This window comes from Oenanthe melanoleuca, chromosome Z (genome assembly GCF_029582105.1).
Source record: "Oenanthe melanoleuca isolate GR-GAL-2019-014 chromosome Z, OMel1.0, whole genome shotgun sequence".
NCBI classification, from domain to species: domain Eukaryota; kingdom Metazoa; phylum Chordata; class Aves; order Passeriformes; family Muscicapidae; genus Oenanthe; species Oenanthe melanoleuca.
Genome location: NC_079362.1, coordinates 31,121,528 through 31,143,939, shown reverse-complemented (window position 1 = coordinate 31,143,939; position 22,412 = coordinate 31,121,528). Strand labels below are relative to the sequence as shown.

The following is a 22,412-nucleotide window of genomic DNA, read 5'->3' as shown; positions in this document are numbered from 1 at the left end:
CTTAATCTGGGTTGTCCTAGAAAATGAGTGGGTCCTCAAACATGCATACTATAGTGATGTGAATGGGGTAATCAACAGTAGCAGAAGTCAGATGCCAGTGATCCTGTGAAGTGTCTGTTACTGAAATGCATGGAGGATCAGAAAAGAAACAAAACCACCAGAAATGCACAGTCTTGTTTTCCTCCTAGATTTTCACCTTTCAAAAGGCAAAGAATACTGAAACAAAAAGAAAAACATTTAATAAATGTACATAATCAGGAAAATGGTAGGTCTGTGAAGGATGTTTGTAAATGGAGTTGGAAACGTAACAAAGTTTATGCTATATAAACACAAGCCCCTTTACTCAGTAAAATAAAAAGGATTTGCCTTAAAAAAATACAGAATCTGAAATAATATATACTAACTATGGGATGTTTTCTTTAAACATACAGGCCTCAGCTTTGCACCACACCTGTTGTATTTATACAGTTGTCCACAGAAAAGTCAATAAACTCTTTCTGACAGGAAATCTTGCCACGTCTGTTCTCCGAAAGGCTCTGCGGACACATAGAGATTTCTGGGGATTCCCAGAGTATGTTCAGCACAGTTCTTCCTTAAAGGTATCTAGAGAAACTAGATGTTTGGAACATTAGATCTTCACATGGATGAGAATATTCTGTTAAAATCTTACAGGCTGCTTTCCTCAGTGAAGAAGATGTGAGAAGCAGATCTTCTGTCAAATGCCAGTACAGCTTTTGTAGTTCATGTTTATCGTGTGAAGCAATATTGCTGTAAAATCAAGTTGTATTTACTCTAATAACCTTTTTTCTCTGACCTTCAGTAATACCTACCGTATGATTGAGCAAGATGACTTTGATATTCATACAAGATTGCACACCATCGTGAGAGGGGAGGATGAGGCAGCTATGGTGGAGTCAGTGGGCCTTGCTTTAGTCAAGCTGCCCGATGTCCTCAACCGCCTGAAGCCTGACATAATGATAGTCCATGGGGACAGATTCGATGCTTTGGCCCTGGCCACGTCTGCAGCCCTGATGAACATTCGCATTCTTCACATCGAAGGTGGGGAGGTCAGCGGGACCATCGATGACTCCATCAGACATGCCATAACCAAACTGGCCCACTACCACGTGTGCTGCACGAGGAGTGCGGAGCAGCACTTGATAGCCATGTGTGAGGACCACGACCGCATCCTTTTAGCAGGCTGTCCCTCGTATGACAAGCTTCTCTCTGCCAAAAACAAGGACTACATGAGCATTATTAGCATGTGGCTAGGTAAGCAGGCCACTTTTTATGTTTTTCACATACGCCTTTCAACATTAGAGGAACTCAGTAAGTAGGTTGTTAGTCAAAAAGTATTATATTTTTTAATAGTAGCTGGTATTTCTTTCTACATTTGCTTGTATTCTGTATTCTGCCACATACAGCTGAAAAGCTACAAACCTAATTTACTGAACACTTCTATACCTTCTGCCAAGTCAAAAAATAACTCTTTAAATGGGTAATTTCTCTGAGTTGAACAATTTAATAGCAGATCAGTCTTACATGGGCAGTTACTTTGGTATAATAAAGTTTTGGTTAAATAGGTTCAAAGTTGTTCAGGCCCTAATATAAAAAAATCAAACAGAATTTTTATTATGAACCTTTTTTGAGGAACACACTGCAGCAGGACAAAATGTGCCAAAGGCTTTTGGTATTTCATACTCATTGACTTACAAATAATTCCCGTAAGCGGTGGAGTTTAATGTTTGCTTTTTGTCTGTGACAAAGCAGTCTCCTGTACGGTTACCATGTGTAGTTGAAAGCTGGAGTCTTTTTCAATCAGTATGTTTTGCAGATAGATGTTTATCAAATATACTAGGACAAGTATGACTTGTTATTCCAAGTATTCCAAGGAGTTATTCCAGATTTACAGTGGTGTGAGAACAGTCTTTCAATCTTGGTGTAGTCTTGGAAAGCTTCAGAAGTAAACTTGCTAGTTAACAGTTTGTTGACATTTAGGTAATGGTCTCTAAAGTTATGAGACGTGCTTAGAGAGGGAAATAACTCTGTAGGTTACTCTGTAACTCCCTTGATTTTTATTCCAGCATCGATCCCTATGTGTTACATATATCCCATTCACTGCCTTGACTTCTCAAGCCTTCACATCTGTAGTTCCAAAATAATGTCCTTCCTTCCTCTTGATATTCTGTGCCAATAAAAAAACTTTTCTTGCCCTCCATTTGAACAGGTGAAGATGTCAAAACCAGAGATTATATAGTTGCTCTACAACATCCTGTAACCACAGATATTAAACATTCCATAAAGATGTTTGAGTTGACACTAGATGCACTCATTTCCTTCAACAAGAGAACACTTGTCCTGTTCCCTAATGTGGATGCAGGTGAGTAGAATACCTTCATGACAGAGTGACACCTAACAGATTATCTTCAAAAGAGTGCTTTTGTCCCAGGTGCTCCAGCCAGATGGAAATAGCTGGATGGTGGCAGCCTCATGGGTACATCTGCTGCAGCTCCATGTTCACATTGCTGGAGGACAATTTCAGCTTTTCAGTGTGGGAAAGGAAAACGAGGAGAAACCACGTGACATGTAGGAGCAATATTAGTGCCTATTAAATTAACTTAAAACTACAAACACGTGTTTGCAGTGAATTCTTATATCAAACTTTGGCATATGTGCTGAGCTATTCAGTTTACACTGTAAGGATAGAGAACAAAACCTATTCAGAGCTGGCATCTCAGTGAATGGCTGGCTGCTAGATCCTTTGTGTGTCTGGACTTTGATTTTAAAATTAAAGCTTAAATAATTTGTTCTACTTTGTTTTTCTGTAGGAAGCAAAGAGATGGTTCGTGTGATGAGGAAAAAGGGCATTGAACACCATCCTAATTTTCGGGCAGTAAAGCATGTGCCATTTGACCAGTTCATTCAGCTAGTTGCTCATGCTGGTTGTATGATTGGTAACAGCAGCTGTGGTGTTAGAGAGGTGGGTGCTTTTGGCACACCTGTCATCAACCTGGGGACACGTCAAACAGGAAGAGAAACAGGTACATTTTGCTTAACTCTAGTGTTTTGTAATGCAGGATAGTGTATCAGAGGTGTCACTGTTGCTTTAGTGGAAGCAAGAGGAGGCACTTAACTGATGAAGAGTGATATCAATCTGATGGGCATCTTCCCCTCACAGAGGAAATAAAAACAGGGTTTTATTTGGTTTCTAAAGCAGCTTATACTCTTACCACAATTTGAGGATCTGATCTGTCCTATTATGTTAATTTTTGTCATCTAGGTGAAAATGTTCTTCATGTTCGTGATGCTGACACACAGGATAAGATTCTTCATGCTCTACAGCTGCAGTTTGGGAAGCAATATCCATGGTGAGTATATTCATCTTAATTCATTGGAGAGGATGTTAAAGCACTAGAGTAAAAGCCATTTAGTCCTAAGGTGTTTCATCATATTTGATTGGAGTGCTTTTATGCACTGATCTGAGGTTACAAATGATTTTTCATTTCAGAACCATAATGTGATGTCTGGTATGCAGTAGTATTTATAGAGCAAAATGTTTCAATACAAGTAGTCATTTAGCATCCAACAGAAAGTCAAGAGAACAAAATTGATATTAACTTAGATCAGTGTGATTAAGAGAGCTTGTTCTCTAGGAGCAGCATGGGGGAGAACATTCTGTCCACCTACTCTGACTTAAGCCTAAAGGACACTTCTTTGTGTGGGTACAAATGACACTGAGAGCCAAAAAATGGCCAGGATCAAGGAAGACTATAAAGCTGTGGTGAAGCACGTGAAAAACTTCACTGCCCAAGTCACTTCCTCTTCTGTCCCACGTGTTAGAGAAATCGGGACAGACAGAGGCAGACACATTGTGCAGATCAATGTCTGGGTTGGTGCCTGGTGCAATTGAGAAGGTTTTGGCTTTTACAACAGTGGCTTGTGTTTTAATGATTTTTAGCCTATTGCAGGGGAATGGGATCCTCCTGGCTAAAAGGGGCAGAGAGTCTTTGGTAGCACACTGGCCAGTTTGGTGAGATGGGCTTTAAACTGAAAGAGTCCAAAGGGCAATGATTGTGCCATTGCATCCTCCTAGGGAGCAGGTCATAGCAGCCTGTGCAGAGACAGATGTTCCTTGGCTGCAGCTTCAGATTGAAGATCTGTCTTGTTCTGAGGCAGTGTAATAAAGTGGGCACTCTAAAATGGGTAACCTAGCCCTTGATTCCAACCGGTCACTTTCTACCAGTAAAGAACAAGACACAAGATGTAAGTGAAAAGATAACAGTTTATTAACAAAAAGGATGCCAACAGGCAGGGGAGAGGAAAAAGGAAGTAACTGCTAGGTTCCAAACTGCTAAATCTCACAACCCCACGGGAACAAAGAGAGACCTGAAATGCCAGAAATACCTGTTCCCGAAGTAGTGCCTGCCAGAGGCAGCCACCTGGGTGAAGGACTAAGGGAAGGTGGCATCACACCCTTCCCTTCCAAAATGCTTCCAGGTGACCACATGCTGGCAGGGACAAAGAGGCAAGATGGTGACGATCCCCACCAGGGAGGCTGGAGAACTGCAGAGCAGTTCTGGAGGCAGATCGATAGTTGCTGGTTCATGTGGAGTCCATGATGCTGCTTCTGCTTCCTCCTGCTGTCTGTGGGCTCTGCTGGCACTGCTGCCATGCCCTGCACCATGGCTATGGGGTAGGGTGGAGGGAAAGAACCAGTTCATGAATGCTGGATCAGGGTGCCCGACCCCAGGAACTCCATGGCTTTTTTGCTGCCAGCAGACCTTGCAAACACTTTGAAACAGTTCCTAACTGCAAAATACAGCAAATCCGAGGCTGCCACAAAAGGGAGAGGCTCTACTCCCATAGTTTTCTCTCCTGGCACAACTCGGACTTGGACAGGGTCTGTCCCTCCCTGCGAGAGCAGGAGGGCATCTGTGGACCTTGCCCCAGGACATCCCAGAAACACCAGCTGGAGTTCCTCTGAGACAAGGGGTAAAAGAAATTAAAAGACAACCCAGAAAGGGAAGGGAAAAAACCCTCTGCCAAAACAAAGATGAAACAGCCCACAAAATAAACATCACGCAGCAAAAGGCAGGAAACTGCCAGGGCAAGGCAATTTTAAAAATGCCTGCAGTCACCCCCCCACCTACCACACACGCACAAGGTCCCCAGCTGCGGGGTCTTGAAGAGACAGTAACGATTTTTGGGCACTGATAGATGGGGAATGCAATAACATTATAGATCACTGCAGGACAGGATCATAGGGCAAAACACATCAAGTATTTTTATGACTCTGGTGTTTATGACTCTTAACTCCCCTTTAAGCAACCTTGTTGCTTGATCTTCTGTGAAGTGTCTATATACCAATGCACACCACAAGTGGTATAAACAAGATAATCTAAAACTAGAAATCATTGTGAGGTTGCAGAGCTGTGAGCTCATTGGAATTATGGTGACATACCTGGAACGTTGTCATGAGTGGCTATGTATTTTTTAGAGAGGACAGGTCAGAAAAGCAATGTAGTGGAGTTGTTCTTTGTGTGAGAGAGCAATTGGAATGTGTCAAGCTTTACTTAGGGACAGATGAACAAGTTGAGAGTTTATGGCAGAGAATTAAGGGACAGGCTAATATGGGTGACACTGTTGTGGCTATTTACCAGAGGCCACCTGATGAGGAAGAGGAAGTTAATGAGGCTTTGTGTGGGCAACTGAAATAGCCACACAGTTGCAGGCCCTGCTTCTCCTAGGAGACTTGTACCTGATATTTCATAAGAGTGACAACACAGCTTGGCACACACAGTTCAGGAAGTTCCTGCAGATCAGTGAAGATAATTTTGGTGCAATGGTGGAGGAGCCAGTGAAGAAAGGTGTGTTCTGGACCTTGTACTAACAAACACTGGTTAAAGATGTTGAGGACGGCATTGGCTGCAGTGACCATTAGAAACTCATAATCCCACACTGGGTAAGCAAAACAGCAAGCAGGATTAGAACCCTAAACTTGCAAAGAGCTAATTTTGACTCTTCAAGGACCCATTTGGAGGAATCTGATGGGTCAGGACTCCAGATGAGGAGAGTGTCCAGAGAATACTGGTCAGTATTCAAGTATCTCTTCCTCTGACCTGAAGACCAGTGCATCCCTGTGATCCAGAAATCAGGCAAAGAGGGCTGGGGACCTAAGTAGATGAGATTCTAGTAAAACTCAAACAGAAGAAAGAAATGTATGGGATGTGGAAAAACGGCCAGGCCACATGGGAGGACTAAAGGAACATTGTCAGAAAATGCAGGGGTGTGAGAAGGAAGGCCAAAGCCGACTTGGAATTCAGTCTGCTGGACCATATGGGTGTCCTGGTGATGAAAGATAGAGAAGGTAGGATTGTTGAATGCTTCTGTGCTTGTCTTTACTGCTGACAAGAGCCCACAGGAATCCAGTACCTCAGAGGCAAGAGAAAAAGGATGGAGAAGAGAAGACTTGTTTGTAGAGGGTTGGGTTAGAGGCAGATGAAGCACCCATAAGTCTACAGGCCTGATGGGGCATACCCATGTGTGCTGAGGGAGCTGGCAAATGTTGCTAAGCCAGTCTCTGTTACCTTTCAAAAATCACAGAATGGGAGAGATGCCAAGCCAATGATACTCCCATCTTCAAAAAGGGCAAGAGAGAAGGGCTGGTGGGAGATGCGGTGGTTGGGGCCATGTGGGATATAGTGATCATGAAATCATAGAATTCTCAATAATTGGTGAAACAAGGAGGGGCATCACCAAAACTTCCACACTGGACTTCTGGAGGGCAGACTTTTACCCATTCAAGAAGCTGATTGGGAAAGATCCTTGGGAAGCAGCCCTTAAAAACAAAGGGGTCCAGGAAGGATGAATGTACTTCAAGAAAGTAATCTTGAAGGCAAACAGGCTGTCCCTATGTGCCAAAAGATGAGGTGTTGGGGAAGATGACTAGCCTGGATGAAAAAGAAGTTCTGAAGGAACTAAGGAGGAAAAAGACGATGTATCACCTTTGGAAAGAGGGGAAGATAACTTAGGAAATGTTTAAGGATGTGGCTAGGTCGTGTAGAAAAAAAGTAGGGAGGCAAAAGCCCAATTAAAACTTAATCTGGCCACTTCTGTGAAGAATAATAAAAAATACTTTTATACATATGTTAATGACTAAAGGAAGGTCAAGGATAATCTCCGTTCATTATTAGATGAGGAAAAGTTAGAGATACTTAACACCTTTCCCTCAATTTTCAACAGAAAGACAGTCCTCTGGACTGTCCTCCTGAGCTGGTGGACGGGAGCAGGGAGCAAAGTAGCCCCCATACAATTCAGGAGGCAGCGGTCAGAGACCTGCTGAGCCACTTAGATGTTCACAGGTCTATGGGACTGGATGGGATCCGGAGGGAGCTGGCAGATGAGCTTGCAAAGCAGCTCTCCATCATTTACCAACAGTCACTGGGCAGGTCCCAGATGACTGGAGGTTGGCCAGTGTGACACTCACCCACAAGAAGGGCAGGAAGGAAGATCCAGAACACTACAGGCCTGACAGCCTGACCTCAGTGCCTGGCAAGATTATGGCACAGATCATCTTGAGTGTGGTCACACAGCACCTACAGGATGGCCAGGGATCAGACCCAGCCAGCAGAGATTGAAGAGGGGCAGGTGCTGCCTGACCAACCTGATCTCCCTTTATGACCAGGTGACACCCACCTGGTGGATGTAGGAAAGGCTGTGGATGTTGTGTACCTGGACCTCAGCACACTCCTGGAAAAGCCGCAGCCCCTGGATTGGACAGGAGCACTCTGTGCTGGGTTAGGAACTGGCTGGATGGCCGGGCCCAGAGAGTGGTGAATGGTGCTGCATCCAGATGGGGCATCAGTCACCAGTGGTGTCCCCCAGGGGTCTGTGCTGGGCCAGTTCTGTTCAATATTTTTATTGGTGATCTGGTTGAGGGGATCCAGTCCACCATCAGTAAATTTGCAGATAACACCAAGCTGGGAGTGAGTGTCAATTTCTTGGAGGGCTCTGCAAAGGAACCTGGACAGGCTGGATAGATGGGCCAAGTCCGAAAATATGAGTTTTAACAAGTCCAAGTGCCAGATCCTAGACTTGAGTTACAACAACCCCTGCAGCACTACAGGCTGGGACAGAGTGGCTGGAGAGTGCCCAGGGGAAAGGGACCTGGGGTTACTGCTCAACAGGTGATTGAAAGTGAGCTAGCATTGTGCCCAGGTGGCCAAGAAGGCCAGTGGCATCCTGGCCCATGTCAGGAATAGTGAGTCCAGCAGGAGCAGGGAGGTCGTTCTTCCCCTTCACTCAGCACTGGTGAGGCCACACCTTGAGTGCTGTGTCCAGTTCTGGGCACCTCAGTTTAGGAAGGACCTTGAGACGCTTGAATTCATACAGAGAAGGGCAACAAAGCTGGTGAAGGGCCTGGAATACAGGCCTATGAGGAATGGCTGAGGGAGCAGGAGTTGTTTGGCCTGGAGAAAAGGAAGCTTGGAGGGACCTTGTCACTCTGTACAACTCCATGAAAGGAGGCTATAGCCAGGTAGGGGTTGTCCTCTTCTCCCAGACGACCAGTGGCAGGATGAGAGGACACAGCCTCAAGCTTTGCCAGGGGAAGTTTAGGCTAGATATTAGAAAAAATTCTTCATAGAAAGAGTGGTTCGACATTGGAATGGGCCACCCAGGGAGTTGGTTGAGTTGCTGTCCCTGGAGGTGTTTGAAAAAAGACTTGATGAGGCACTCAGTGTCATGGTTAGCCAGTAATGTTAGGTCACAGGTCGGACTAGATCATGTCAAAGGTCTTTTCCAGCCTAGTTTATTCTGTAATTCTGTTATTTGGGCTCTTGAGCCCACTTCTGAGGAGAGAGAGAGATAATGTGGAAGCAGGCCCTGTCTAGACAAGAACAGACACAAGTGAGAGGGAGGATCTCTTCAATACATAAAAGTGTCTCCAAGGCATGTGCCAGATGATGGTGCCAGACTTCTCAGTGGTGCACAGCACCAGGCCAAGGGTTGGTGGCCATAAACCAAAACACAAGTTACACCTCAACATGAAGAAGAGCTTTACGTTGAGGTTGGCAGACCACAGGCACAGACTGCCCAGGTATGCTGTGGAGTCTGCCTCCCTGGAGACATTAAAATCCCACCTGGATGAGTTCCTTTGTTACCTGCTCAACATGACCCTGCCTTGGGAGGGAAGTTGGCATAGATGATCTCCAGAGGTCACTTCCAACTCAAGCTATTCTTTGCTTCTGTGACACAATACTAGATAGCTGATTTGACCTCCTGGTATGTAGAGTCCTGAGTGCAAGCTTCCAGGGAAAGGCAGAATTCTGGCAAGGTGCTTTTCCTCAGCTCTAATGAGTATTGACCCTCATTTCTCTAGCACGTAAGTTCTTATAAACTTTGATAGATAATATTTGTTCAACTAAGGACAAGAATAAAAAGGTTATTTCTTAAGAATCTAAACAGAGCAATAAAACTGAATTCTTTAATACCAAGTATATGACACCATGTATGATATTTTAGAAACAGACATGTTGAAAACTGACATGAATGTACATACAGTTTATTATTACATAGTTGGCATCTTTGTGATAAGTACACCTTATTTGATTTTCAGCTCATACATAAACTGTCTATATTTTTATTTCTGGTGTGGGTCCCTTCATTAAACTTAATTTTACAGGGGTTTTGGCAGAATTAATTTTCAGTTTTCTACTTTCCAGTTTCATGTTCCAAAATGGAGTGGTGCCAGACTTGAAAGATCTTTGTGTGTTCTTTAAACTACTGTCATTATGTATCATATTTCAGCTGACTTTCATAGTGTGAGCTGCAGGCAGAGTAACAGATCGTTATATTGCAATGACACTGTTACACTCTTCTGTCATACCAAGAACTTTATAAATTGCAGTGTTATTTCCAATTACATGAATTCTTTTTTGTATTATAGCTCAAAAATATATGGAGATGGTAATGCCGTTCCAAGGATTTTGAAGTTCCTTAAATCTATTGACCTCAAAGAACCGTTGCAAAAGAAATTCTGTTTTCCTCCTGTGAAAGATAATATCTCTCAAGATATTGACCATATTCTAGAGACACAGAGTGCTCTGGCAGTGGATCTAGGTGGAACAAATCTCCGAGTAGCAATTGTCAGTATGAAGGTAAATATTCTGTTGTGCTTCTAGATATTCTGCAAACTCCACTGGGCTTTGTGGATATGGGCTTGTGATGCAAAAGAGCTCCTAAACAAAGCAGTCTATTGACTTTAGTTGAGGGATAAAGGGTAGTTCTCCCCTTCTTTGCTGCCTCTCATACAGTCATAATAGAACTTGCCCTACTGGTTTGCTCTTCTAAGACTGGTGTTAAACTAGCAATGCCAATTTTCTGGTGCAAGGTTGTAGCTGCTTCTTTGTGGGTTGACTACAGACTTGTCAAGCAGAACATGGAAGGCTCCAATAGCAGACTTTTTGCTTCCCCACTGCCTTACAGTGCCATGTAATGGGTTCACAAGACCATTCTGAGCAATAGCCAGCATGTAGCAAATCAATTTACTGAACTCTGCAGCATTTCAAAGATGTGAATAAAACTCATGATGAGAAGCTTTGGCTTTTATTCTCAACAGCATTGGACAATTACTCCTACAGTTACACTCCGTATTTGCAGATAAGTAGATCAGTTCAATAATAGTTGCCCATAATTAGGCACCCAAAATAAGGAGCCTGCAGAAGTATGAAGAATTATATAGAGTGACCTGATACAGTCCAGAATTTTCACATTCATTTAAAAGACATCTGACAGATCCTCAAGGTCTTAAATACAGCTTTTAAAAGTGTAGTATTTTTAGGAGCAAAATTGACACCACATTTTTTCCTATGAGTCAACACAACCTGGAAAAAAATTTAAAAAAATTCTGCCCACTTTACAGAGCTCAAAGTGACATTTATGAAAATTGAAATGCTAGGAAATCAGAGGGAAAACAATCAGACTTTCATAATAAAATTTACACGACAGATGTAAGCATTTAACAGTCAGTGGCAGAATATGAGATTTAATTTTATTTTCACAAAAAAGGGAGATTTCAAAAATTCCTTTTAGAAGTTGTTATGGCTTCTGATAATATTTGCTGCAGCGTCGTCTTCTAAAATAAGTTCTCTGATGCTCCAAACTAAAAATTAAAAAGAAACTAAGCATCTTAAATCCATGAAATTGCTCATGTGATGCTCAGATGGTGGGACCCAATACTCAAAGCAATTGTTAGTTTGGAATTTTCCAAGTTCTTTGGCAGCAGTGACTCAGCCATGTTGTTTATAGGCTGTCTTTGTTATTCCTCTTTGCTCAGTTGCATTAATTCAGTGCAGTTCACTTAGATACAGGGGATTTAATACAGATAATGACACTGTTTGGCAGGATACCTTCAGCAGTCTCCTGCTGTAATCCTGCAATATAAACGTTGAATTAAGATCAGTTCCTTAGTACCCGTAGATTCCAAGCACGCATCATTAGTACTTTCATGACCACTGCATGGCAAGTAGGGTTGAAAATAATCTTCATGGCCCCTCCTCACCCTGTCCAAAGTATTTACAAGGGGGAATGCCTTGAGCCTGAAAGAGGGTGGGTTTAGATTAGATATTAGGAAGAAATTCTCTTTTATGAGGGTGGGGAGGCACTGGAACAGGTTGTCCAGAGGAGTCTGGGATGCCGCATCCCTGGAAGTGTTCAAGGCCAGGTTGGATGGAGCTCTGAGCAACCTGGTTTGGATCAATGTTCCTTCCCAGGGGGTTGGAGCTGGATGGTCTTTGAGGTCCCTTTGAAGCCAAACTATTCTGTGATATATCTCACTTGATGGTACTCCAGAGATACTGCAAGTGACTCAGAAATGTAATTGTTTAAAAGATATTTCTGATAGTAAATTTTGCCTTGAACTTTCTAGCATTTCTCTCTGTCTGATTCTCCATTTTTTGGTGAAATGGCATTGTCTGTGAGACTACAAAAGCCTTTCATGGAGTCAGATTGGAAAGATTTTGTTTTTGAAGCACTGTGGGTTTTCTGTCCTTTTTAGCAATTGTTACCCTCTTCTCTTTTTTTAACACTTCAGTGTTGAGCTTAAGTGCATTGCTCTATCATGATTTATGCTGAACAACAGTTGCAGCAGCTCTGGTGATACTTCCTCATATGAGCTATGTGTTCCTTAAAATGTGTATTTAATTTGAGATGGGAGATTGATTACAGAAGCAGAATGTAATGCCTAATCTTACAGACTTGTCCCCCAGAGCTGTCAAGAACCTTACCTGCAGGCCCAAGATCTAAAGGATAGTATCTGTATAATTTTTAAAGAGATAAGTTTTGGCTCTCTATTTTCAAATTGACCTGTAATTTAAATGGAAGGGACATTTCATCATGACATACATTTCTCTGGGGCATGTTTTGTTGTTTTTAATTTCTAGGGTGAAATAGTTAAGAAGTATACCCAGCTCAACCCTAAAACCTATGAAGACAGACTAGCATTAATTCTAAAGATGTGTGTAGAGGCTGCATCAGAGGCAGTAAATGTAAACTGCAGAATTCTGGGAGTAGGTAAGTTAACAAATACTTTTTACATTTATTTTTTTCCAACATGAAATTAAATCACTACTCATTAATTTAAAACGCCTTTCTAAAATGATCTCATATACTTTCTTACGTATTCTTAAAAAACAAACTTTTTTAAGTGGCTGAAAGTGAGAAGCTGACTATAAAGACTGAAGTTTCTCCAGTTTGTAACAACCATTAAAACAATCTGTCAAATTACAGTAAACTGTATCTAAAATATGTTTATGTAGTTCTCTGGATTTGAAGCTCTCTGCTGTCTTGGCCTTGTGAATCAGATGCTCAAAACAGCTCTTGAAACAACTGCAGCTGAGTGATGTTTTCTCTGCTGTCTGTAAGCCTTTCTTTACAGCTAGGAACAACTGTGGAGCAGAATTTTCAGGTACACCAAGGCAGACTAAAAAGGCTAGAAAGTTAGGAGTAAATTTGTAGCTAACAGAGACAAAAGCAGCCCTTCTGCTGACCTCTAATTCACTTGCAGTACGGTTCTGTGTTAAACTGTGCTTGTATCAGACAGGATTTCTTCAGTTTAATGGTGACCAGGAGATTTGGCCTTAGATATTAGTTATTTATGAAGATGTTGATTAATGTGTTCTGGATTTTTAAGAAGGACATAGAATCTTCATTTTAGCTGAGAAATGTTCCTAAAGAAAAGTAGTTTGTTCAGGAAGAAAACTTACCTGAATTACACACTAAAAAGAAAAGTTAACTTGAACATGTATTGTTCAAAAACAACCTTAAGTACATAAAGCTGTAAGGAGAAACGTTAGCCCTTCAAATCAGAGCTTTCTTACACCTTTGATGTTCAATTCAGCTGCATGTTTTAGAGCTTTTATGGCTGCTTTCCATTACAGTGTTAACCCTGGAACCATCTTTATATGTACATCACTTATGTAAGCTCTGTACAATAAAATGTTCAAACTTTATTGTATAGAGCTCAACACCTCCAGAATAGAGACCTACTTTTCAGTGTTCCTGAGAGACTCTACCAACTCAGGAGCCCTCTCAAGCTCGGGAAAACTAGGTTGGCTAATAGAGCCTGTTACTGGCCTACTCTGTTCAGTAGACAAACCTCTGAACACAGTTTTGGTCTTTCACAAAAACAGTGTGTTTTTAGGTAAAAATCACTACTCTAGGTCTAGTAATTATTTTTAGTCATTCTAAATCTTGGGAGTTACAGCAGACTTCTGGACACTAACAGTGTTCCAGGGCTTGAATAATTTATTTTTGCTGCTATGTCTTTTGTACATCACTAACAAGAAACAGTGATTTGCTGCAATCTTGCCTGAAGTAAGAATATTAACTCTCTGACTAATATTAACCACTACCCATCTAGTAAGCTTTAAGATACTTGGTGCATTGTGATTAGAGGCATGGCATTCTATGAATTATCTTCTTTACTTTGAGGGTGACTGAGCACTGAAACACACTGCCTGGAGAGGTTGTGGAGTCGTCTTCTCTGGAGGTACTCAAAAACCACATGGACAGAATCCTGTGCCACTTGCTGTAGGTGAACCTTCTTTAGCAGAGAAGCTGGACTAGATGATCTCCAGAGGTCCCTTTCAACCCGAACTATTCCATGATTTTGTGATCTTTACATGTCAAAAGTTGAACTGCCAGTAATACTTCAAAAATTTTTACTTTCATGCTCTGCTTCAAAGCCTAGTACTAGGGGGAAAAATCTTGTCATTAGAAAAAGAAAAATATATTTTTACTTAAAATCTGTTACACAGACTTAGTTTTCGTTTTTCTCTCCTGTATTTCTGGGACTTAGGTATTTCCACAGGTGGACGGGTAAACCCTCGAGAAGGAATTGTGCTTCACTCTACAAAACTCATTCAGGAGTGGAGCTCTGTGGATCTTAGGACTCCTATATCTGATGCTTTGCACCTGCCAGTCTGGGTGGACAATGATGGAAACTGTGCTGCTCTAGCAGAGAGGAAATTTGGTCATGGAAAAGGAATAGAAAATTTTGTAACACTGATTACTGGTACAGGTGGGTATGTCGTAGTTCAGTGAAACCCAAAGTCCAGCACCAGTCCATCACTTAGAGGCTCAGGTGTTCTATAGGCATAAACAATTACCACTATCCCTGGAAAACCAAAAATTATTTTGCTACACTATTTGTTTGGTTTAGGGTGCTTTTTAATTTATTTAGACAAATAAAACCACTTCCATATTTTAAACTTTTTGATGAAAGAGGTTCTGGTACTGCTACATAGGCAAGGAATATCTGAGCAACTTCAACTGGAATAATTTTGCATTTTTTCAGTTTCGTAGCTTTATTCTCTTTGAACTCCAGAAATACAAGTCAGGTCAGAATATGTATCTAGAAGATAAGGAACTGAATATAAAAAAGTATGCTTAAATCTTAAATGCAACTGTGAGGTAACTTTTCTCATTTGTTAAGTATGTAGTCCTTTAGGTGGTGGCAGTAAGAACTAGCTGATGAATCTACCGCCAGTTTGGGAAGGGGCAGCAGAGGCCTGCACATTTATGTGTCTTGAGCTTTTAACACACAGGTTTGACTGTCTTAAGTGCAGCATTAGGACTTCTCTGAAGTACAGAATTTTAAGGCCACTTGGATAGTTTTCTGCATAAAGAGCATGACTCACAAGCTTAAAAGATCTGTCATAGTTCAGTACCATACATAGACTTAAAAAAGCCCCAAGCATTATATACCATTTTGATCCATATATGAATAGGAGGGAACTATGAGCTTGTGCATTAGGTGTGTCAAATAGACAAGGGTTCTTTAACAACTAGTAATTCTTGGTTTCTAGTGTAGATGATCACTGATGCAAATTACTTTATCTTGTCTATATCAGAATAAGCAAGTACCAGTGTCTTGCAGAACTAAGGCCTTTAAAAACTGTTGGAAAGCAAGGGGGTGTTTTTGTCTTTTATTTTAAACAATAGAAGTCTTAATATCTTTGCAGGAATTGGAGGTGGAATCGTTCATCAACATGAATTAATCCATGGCAGTTCTTTCTGTGCTGCTGAGCTTGGGCACATTGTTGTATCCTTAGATGGACCAGAGTGCCTGTGTGGCAGCCAAGGATGTATAGAGGCATATGCCTCAGGAATAGCATTACAGAGAGAAGCTAAGAAACTGCATGATGGTATGTATTTACTCTGGTTTTGAAAACACACTTACTAAACTGCAGCATAGGAAGAAATTTTCAAATAAGGTATTAAGAAAAAATAAACCTGCCTTCTTTTTCAAGGAGAAGACAAGAACAGGTGTACAGGCAGCCTGCATTAGTGCAGGTCTTTCTCAGTGGCAAGGAACATTTGGAACCACTGGTCTCAGAATTTCCAGAAGCACAGCTTGTCTCTTCTTTTTAAGCTTGGTGTAAACTAATCTGACAGGAATTCTGTGATGTTTGGTTTCACAGTGATTATCTTTCAGCAGAAACTTCTCAGTCTTAAATAAATTTGAGAATATTTATATTTTATTTATTTTTGGGTCGAACAAGACTAATGAATTACCACACTCCCAACTGTTTGAGTTTGATTCCCTGCTTCTGCAAGTAGTTTCCTGAATAATATGGATATGATTGCTTCAGCTAAACTCAGGGTTGGACAGATTGTTCAGAATTCAGTATACAAGTAAAAGAGATGAAAAGACATTAATTACCTATTTTTTCACCCTCTGACTTGCCACATTATCATGTTTTGTTCTTGGCTTTCTCTCATTTTCAGACGATCTGCTTTTAGTAGAAGGAATGTCAATGAAGGAAGAGGAGATTGTTAGTGCTGCACATCTTATTCAAGCAGCTAAACTTGGGAATACAAAAGCAGAGAGCGTTCTCAGAACAGGTGAGAACATAGCCCAGAGGGTGAAACATTTCCATGATTGTATTTTAGGGGGTACAGAAATGGTAGTGCACTGTAACACTACAAACAGCCTGCAGCCATTGAGGCCCTCTCAATATAGAAATTGCTAATGGTAATGAAATTTTAAATATAAATGTTGGAGAAAATGTCAGCAGAAGTGTTAAAAGTATTAGTTCCAATTAAAAAAAAAAAAAAAAGAAGAAGATTAAAAGGTCTGCAAAGATCAATTTTTTTAAAAAGTGAAGTCTCAACATTGTTATATTGAAAAATTCTGGGACATTTCATTGTAGGCAAGTGAATGGCTTGTCTGAAGTAACAAAGGCAATTAATATTATGTGTTGCTTTACATGGGGTATTTTACCAGTTTACTAGTTTTAAGCATAGTCCTCCCTCACACATAGTGGTAACTAAGGTGTAGAGTGATGTTATTTTCTCTTTGCTTACAAGCATGCTTAATGCCTCATTTTGTCTTTTCACATCCATAATGTTGAATAATGCATTATTGTGCAAAAATACTATTTTGCCTTTTTTACTTTCAAAAGAAAAGTTAATAGCAGGCATGTATTACCTGATAACATAAAACTCTGTGGAACAAAACAATTTACTGACTTTCCAGTGTTACTTGCTGCGAATAGAACTGTTTCAATTACTGATGCCAGAACTGCTCTGAGTATTCCACTCAGTTTCTTTTTACTTGATCTTTTCAGCTGGGACTGCTCTGGGCCTTGGCGTTGTGAACATTCTACACACCGTGAACCCCTCTCTTGTGATCCTTTCTGGAGTTCTAGCTAACCATTATGTTAATGCTGTCAAAGATGTGATAAATCGGCAGGCACTGGCCTCTGTTAAAACAGTGGATGTAGTGGTCTCAAACCTAGCAGATCCTGCTCTTCTTGGAGCTGCTAGCCTGGTACTGGATTATACTACACGTAGAATATACTAGAAGAATTAGAGAATTGGACTATTCAAATTCCTAATGGGTGGAGGGAATACTTTCTCCCAAATTTTTCTTTGATGAGAGCAGCTAATGAATCAGAGTAGTACCAAGCAGTTAGTGACTACTTCAGCATTTCCTAATTGACATATTATCTTTTTGTATTTTTCCTAAATTTCAGCTGACTTCATTGGAAGTAATGTGCAATTCTGGTTTTTTAAGCACTTCTGTTGGTAAGCCTATACATTACTTTTGAGTATGGCTGAATTATTTTGAGAATCTCTTGCAGTATGGGGATAATGTGTACGGTATGTAAAACTATTATAACTCTTGGGGATCCATATCTCATTTCCCACTTATGTGAAATGAGAAGTTTACCAGCTTTTCAGTTTCCAGGATTCCACCCACAAAGTAAAGATGATGTAATCACCAGTAGCATGTAGTAATTTCAGTGGGTGGAAGTGAGTGCCTCTGTAATAAAAAAGGCTACATCTAGAATTTCCTTTTCATGAAGGATTTGGTAGAGGCAACCAGGTTTGTTTATTACATCATCTCTAAAGGGTAGAGTCCCATTTTAGAAGCTTTGCATATGAAGGAAAAAAATCTACAGTTTAGTAAGTTTATAGCCTGCAGAGGAATCCAAACAAACTCGTAAGTATAGCAGTGAGCATCTTTGTCTTCTGGCTATGGCCAATAGAAAATTGAATTTTAATCTTGGGAAATTTCTCAAGAGACTTAATCCACTACTTTCAGAGAGGGGGTCTGCTTATTCTTCGGTAGCCAGTTAGCTGAAATTCAGCTACATGGCACAGCTGATCATAAAAAAATCTACCTTTCACTGCAGTGTGCCATGGTGCATCTCCTCAGCCATTTGGGTGGCTGCAGGTACACTATTATTGTCCTGCTTTCACCATCAGCTTTCAGGATGGAAAGTCATATCTGACCCTTATCCTCTCCCTCAGAGCATTCAGAGGGCTAGGAGAAAAGTACGTCAAATACCAGTGAAGGCTTGCCTAAGTAAACTGTTGTTTGTATTTCTTTAATGAGTCCTTGATATATAGTGCTGTCTTTATCCAGCTGCTTTTTTAGCATATTTTCAAGATGCTGGAGAAATCAAAAACCCAACCAATCTATCAACTAATCCAGAAAGATAGCTCTGGAGGAACAGTCACAAGACTATCCTGTCCTGAATTTCATGACCTATTTTGACATCTGACTCAACCACTGATATTCTCAGAAGTCCAGTAATGTGTTAGTACAGGGGCTATTTCCACACTTGAACTTCTCCAATTGTAACAATCTTCTGTACCATTGCCCTGTGCTGTACAATGAACTTGGACTGAATAGCTCCAAGTACGCTCGCTAACTCTGGGATACAATCTATACAGACTGTCTTCACCCTCTCTTCCACAAGGAATGCCTACTGGTAACTCACATCTTTGGAGCAGATTTCAGGAACACCACCAGATCTCCCTCCTGATGTCTCCAAGAACAATCACACAACCTCTACACCATAGTTTTCTCAGACTTGGCAAATAATTGTTTCTCAACTGTTTGTCAAGTTATACTAGGCTTTATTTAATCAAGGAGTTTTAGTTCCTTTTCCTACACATCTTGGTTTACTTGATGATTCCCATTACCTTCAATACCAGAGCATTAGCTCTATGAGCAGGAGAAACTGGCATTTCTCTGCAGTGACAGTAGTTTAGATCAGGAGTACTGAGGTTCTAAAAGTGAGGAGGCCTGCCCTTTGATCTTTCCATCCTCTGCCATCACAAGGAATGCCTGGCTGGAATGCCTAGCTATAAGTGGGACCAGGCTTTTGCTTTCCAGACTCCTGAAGCTGTGTATTTCTGATATCTCAGACTCAAAATGTTTTTCCAGTAGCTGAAGGGAGGGTGCAGGCACAGGGAAAAGAAAACAGACTAAAACACAGTTGAAAAGTTTTACAGCTTTAACTTCTAGTCATTTTAAGAAAAAGATTCTTCAAATTATTTTGAAAATGCTTTTTCTCTGTCAATTGGCCAAGAACTTGCTGCATATGTACAAGTGGTTTGTAAAATCAGAAAGAATAAAAAATCATATTTAATAGCGTAATAGTGGTTTTGTTTGTCTCTCCTTTCTGTGTTCAGAGGCATCCTTTCACCTTCAGGTACTTCAAACCTGAAGTTACTTTGGACCAGAGATTTTATGGACATTAGCCCCCAGTTGTATCCAGTCCCAGAAGGAGGAAACAGATGTTCACAGAGTATCTGCAGTAATGTGCTTACTTGATGCTGGCCCAGTGTCCTTTAGAGTAGCCCATACCATGAAGATCATGGACTCAATGAGGGCAAACCAACTTCTATAACCAATACTGGGAAAAGCATGCAGAAACAAAATCTCTCCCCAGCTGTTACCAGTATTTCAGAGCCTAAAGCAGCAGGGCATTCTCATTACCTGCACTGGCAGCACCTGCTCATATTGCCTGTGGAGTGTTGGTTGGTTTTGCAGCATCTGTGGTAAGTGCATGTGGTATCCTAACTGCAGAAGCCTTGCAAGAATGCCACCCTCCAGCCCTCCAAGCAGAGCTGCGTGCAACATCAACAGCTTGGGCACAAGTCCCCTCATGAACTTGGATGTTTATAATCAGCATTACATAAGCAAGTGGCAGTAGCAGAGTGCCAAAAGGTTGGAAAGCGAACTAAAACAGGAGTTCTTAGTTCTGTAACTTTTAATTAATGTAAGCAATATAAGACCTCTACAAGTTCCTACACCTCGTTGCTTCCTACAGCTTGTAGAAAAAGACTGCTTTGTCCACAACAGTTCTGTGTTACCACAGAATCCTTAATAATCAGGACTTGGGATCACAAGGAGACCAGCTGAGTTTTGATAGCTCTTTTTACAGGTCATTGCTGATGCTTTGCAAACCACATAGCTAATCCATACAGAATCAAAGTTTGGAATTTCTTTTTGGTCTCCTGACCATCAAATTTAGTTATTCAGTATTTTGAATGTTCAATCTGCGACCCAGACACTTGGGAATAACAAATTCATTGGTTTCCTGGTGGTCTTGAAGCAGTAGTCTTGATGCTATCCTTCCTCCAGCTAATTGTAACAAAATTGTCAAAAACTTGCACATATTACCAATGGAGGCAAGGGCAATTTTGTATTAGAAAACATAACACAGAGTAAGGTCAGACAATTTATACTTGATTCAGTGAAATCTGATCACCGTGTCCCTTTCAAATACCATGGAGATATAACAGGCATTAGTAAGTATAAAACACCTGGGCTGTACACCCCTTGGACCATTCCAGACAATTATATTTTGATTAGAACTAGTGTCCACAGCACATGGTTCTGCAGAGGAGCATGCTTGCCTGCATGACATATTGCTTGAGGAATCCTCTTGGCAAAGACTATGGACACCCATGTTGTCCATTCTGAAATACAAGCCAATAATCTGTATATTTCCCTCTTAACTGGTTGCTCTGGGAAAAAAAAAAAAAAAAAAAAAACAGCAAGAAACAGATAAACCACACCATGTTGTTTTATGGCTGCTTAAAACTTAACTATGTCCCACAGGCTAAGAGGATGAATGCACAGTGCTGTTGTTTCCAGGCTCCCTGCTTTCCAATGAACCCATGACCTCTCCATCCCCCTTCTTCTTTACAAATGCTCATTGTAATTGCAGACTGCCTGGCTGTTGGCTGCCACCTGATCAGAAGCTAAACAAAGCAAGTTTTATACCAGGATGTATTCAGCAAGGGTCCACATCTTCTCTCTCAATACTGCATAAGATCTTCACACACATGCAGCTGGGATTGTTTGAAGTGTCCAGGGTTTTTTCTAGATTCCACTGACTAATGCTATGGAGATAAGCAGCAATAGTGGGAAGTTAAAACCAGTAAACAGGATTGGGCACACACAACAGGCCAGAGACAGTACAACACTATTACATGAAGCTACAAAACAAAGTGACAAATGCTGACCTCTGAAGTAAACAAGTCAATGTTTAGAAATACAGACAAGGGAATTGATTTGCCCAAATAAACATGAAAATTCTTTTGCTGTGTCACAAGGTCTAAGTATCTAAAATAATTCTCAGACACAGAAAATCTCCTGACTCTTGGAGTGCTGCATTTGGTTCTGAGCTCCCCAGTACATGAGACATAAGCACACCAGAGAGCTCAACAAAGAGCCACAAAGATTACAAAGCAACTACAGCATTTCTCCTGTGAGGAAGGGCTGAAAGCTGGAACTGTTCAACTTGGAAACAAGAAGGCTTACAGGAATCTTATCAATATCTATAAATATCTGAAGCAAGAGTGCAAAGAAAATGGGAGCCAGGCTCTTTTCATTCATGCCATGACAGGAGACACTGAGCACAGACTGAAACACAGGAGACTCCATCTGAACATTAGGAAACACTTCTTTACTGTACAGGTATCCAAGCACTGGCAGAAGTTGCCCAGAGAGGCAATGGAATTTCAGTTCTTGTAGAACTTCAGAGGCTGTTTGGATATGGTCATGAGCGACAGGCTCGATGTGATTCTGCTTAAGCAGAGGAGTTGAACCACTCTAGAGGTCCCTTCCAACCACAGCCACTCTATGATTTTGTGACAGCACTGATAAAGGAGACAGTGAGCTAGCATACTTGAATGCAAAATTAAGGCAGAAGAGTAATCTGCAAAATCTCTGCACCAGAGTTAGCAGAGGTAATCAGAACACACAGAGCTGCATTTTAAGTGTTCCAGCAGGATGAAGTATGTTAAAAACATGCAAACGCATTCTTACACTCTACAAACCCAGCATATATCCTTTAACTACTTTAACATTGCTTTAGCCTTAATTTCAAGCCTTTGCCCATTTTCTTGAATTGCAGCTCCAAGCCACATCCACAGCCAGACAAAATACTCTGTAAGATAGGAAAATGTGGTGATCAATAAATACCACAATTCAGTAAGCAGGAACCCCCCTAACCTGTTCTTTCAAATTCTCCTAAATTCTTCTTAACACTTCAAAGACTATATATTTAATGTAGTGTACTTTTCTTTATTAAATTATCAGCTCA

At 41.0% G+C, this 22,412-nt stretch overlaps 1 protein-coding gene across 4 annotated transcripts in view; it reads left to right on the top strand.

The window, feature by feature from the left end:
- The window catches only part of GNE (glucosamine (UDP-N-acetyl)-2-epimerase/N-acetylmannosamine kinase), a 33,676-nt gene extending 14,223 nt beyond the window's left edge, over positions 1 to 19,453 (top strand). For all 4 annotated transcript variants that reach the window (XM_056513019.1, XM_056513021.1, XM_056513017.1 and 1 more), the window contains exons 3-12: positions 821 to 1,272; positions 2,228 to 2,380; positions 2,829 to 3,041; positions 3,281 to 3,368; positions 9,947 to 10,157; positions 12,441 to 12,570; positions 14,357 to 14,578; positions 15,522 to 15,704; positions 16,288 to 16,404; positions 17,130 to 19,453. In XM_056513019.1, coding sequence (XP_056368994.1) covers positions 821 to 1,272; positions 2,228 to 2,380; positions 2,829 to 3,041; positions 3,281 to 3,368; positions 9,947 to 10,157; positions 12,441 to 12,570; positions 14,357 to 14,578; positions 15,522 to 15,704; positions 16,288 to 16,404; positions 17,130 to 17,365 — 2,005 coding nt within the window. In that variant the 3' untranslated portion in view covers positions 17,366 to 19,453. The remainder of the gene's footprint in view (positions 1 to 820; positions 1,273 to 2,227; positions 2,381 to 2,828; positions 3,042 to 3,280; positions 3,369 to 9,946; positions 10,158 to 12,440; positions 12,571 to 14,356; positions 14,579 to 15,521; positions 15,705 to 16,287; positions 16,405 to 17,129) is intronic.
- The last annotated feature ends 2,959 nt before the right edge of the window (positions 19,454 to 22,412 follow it).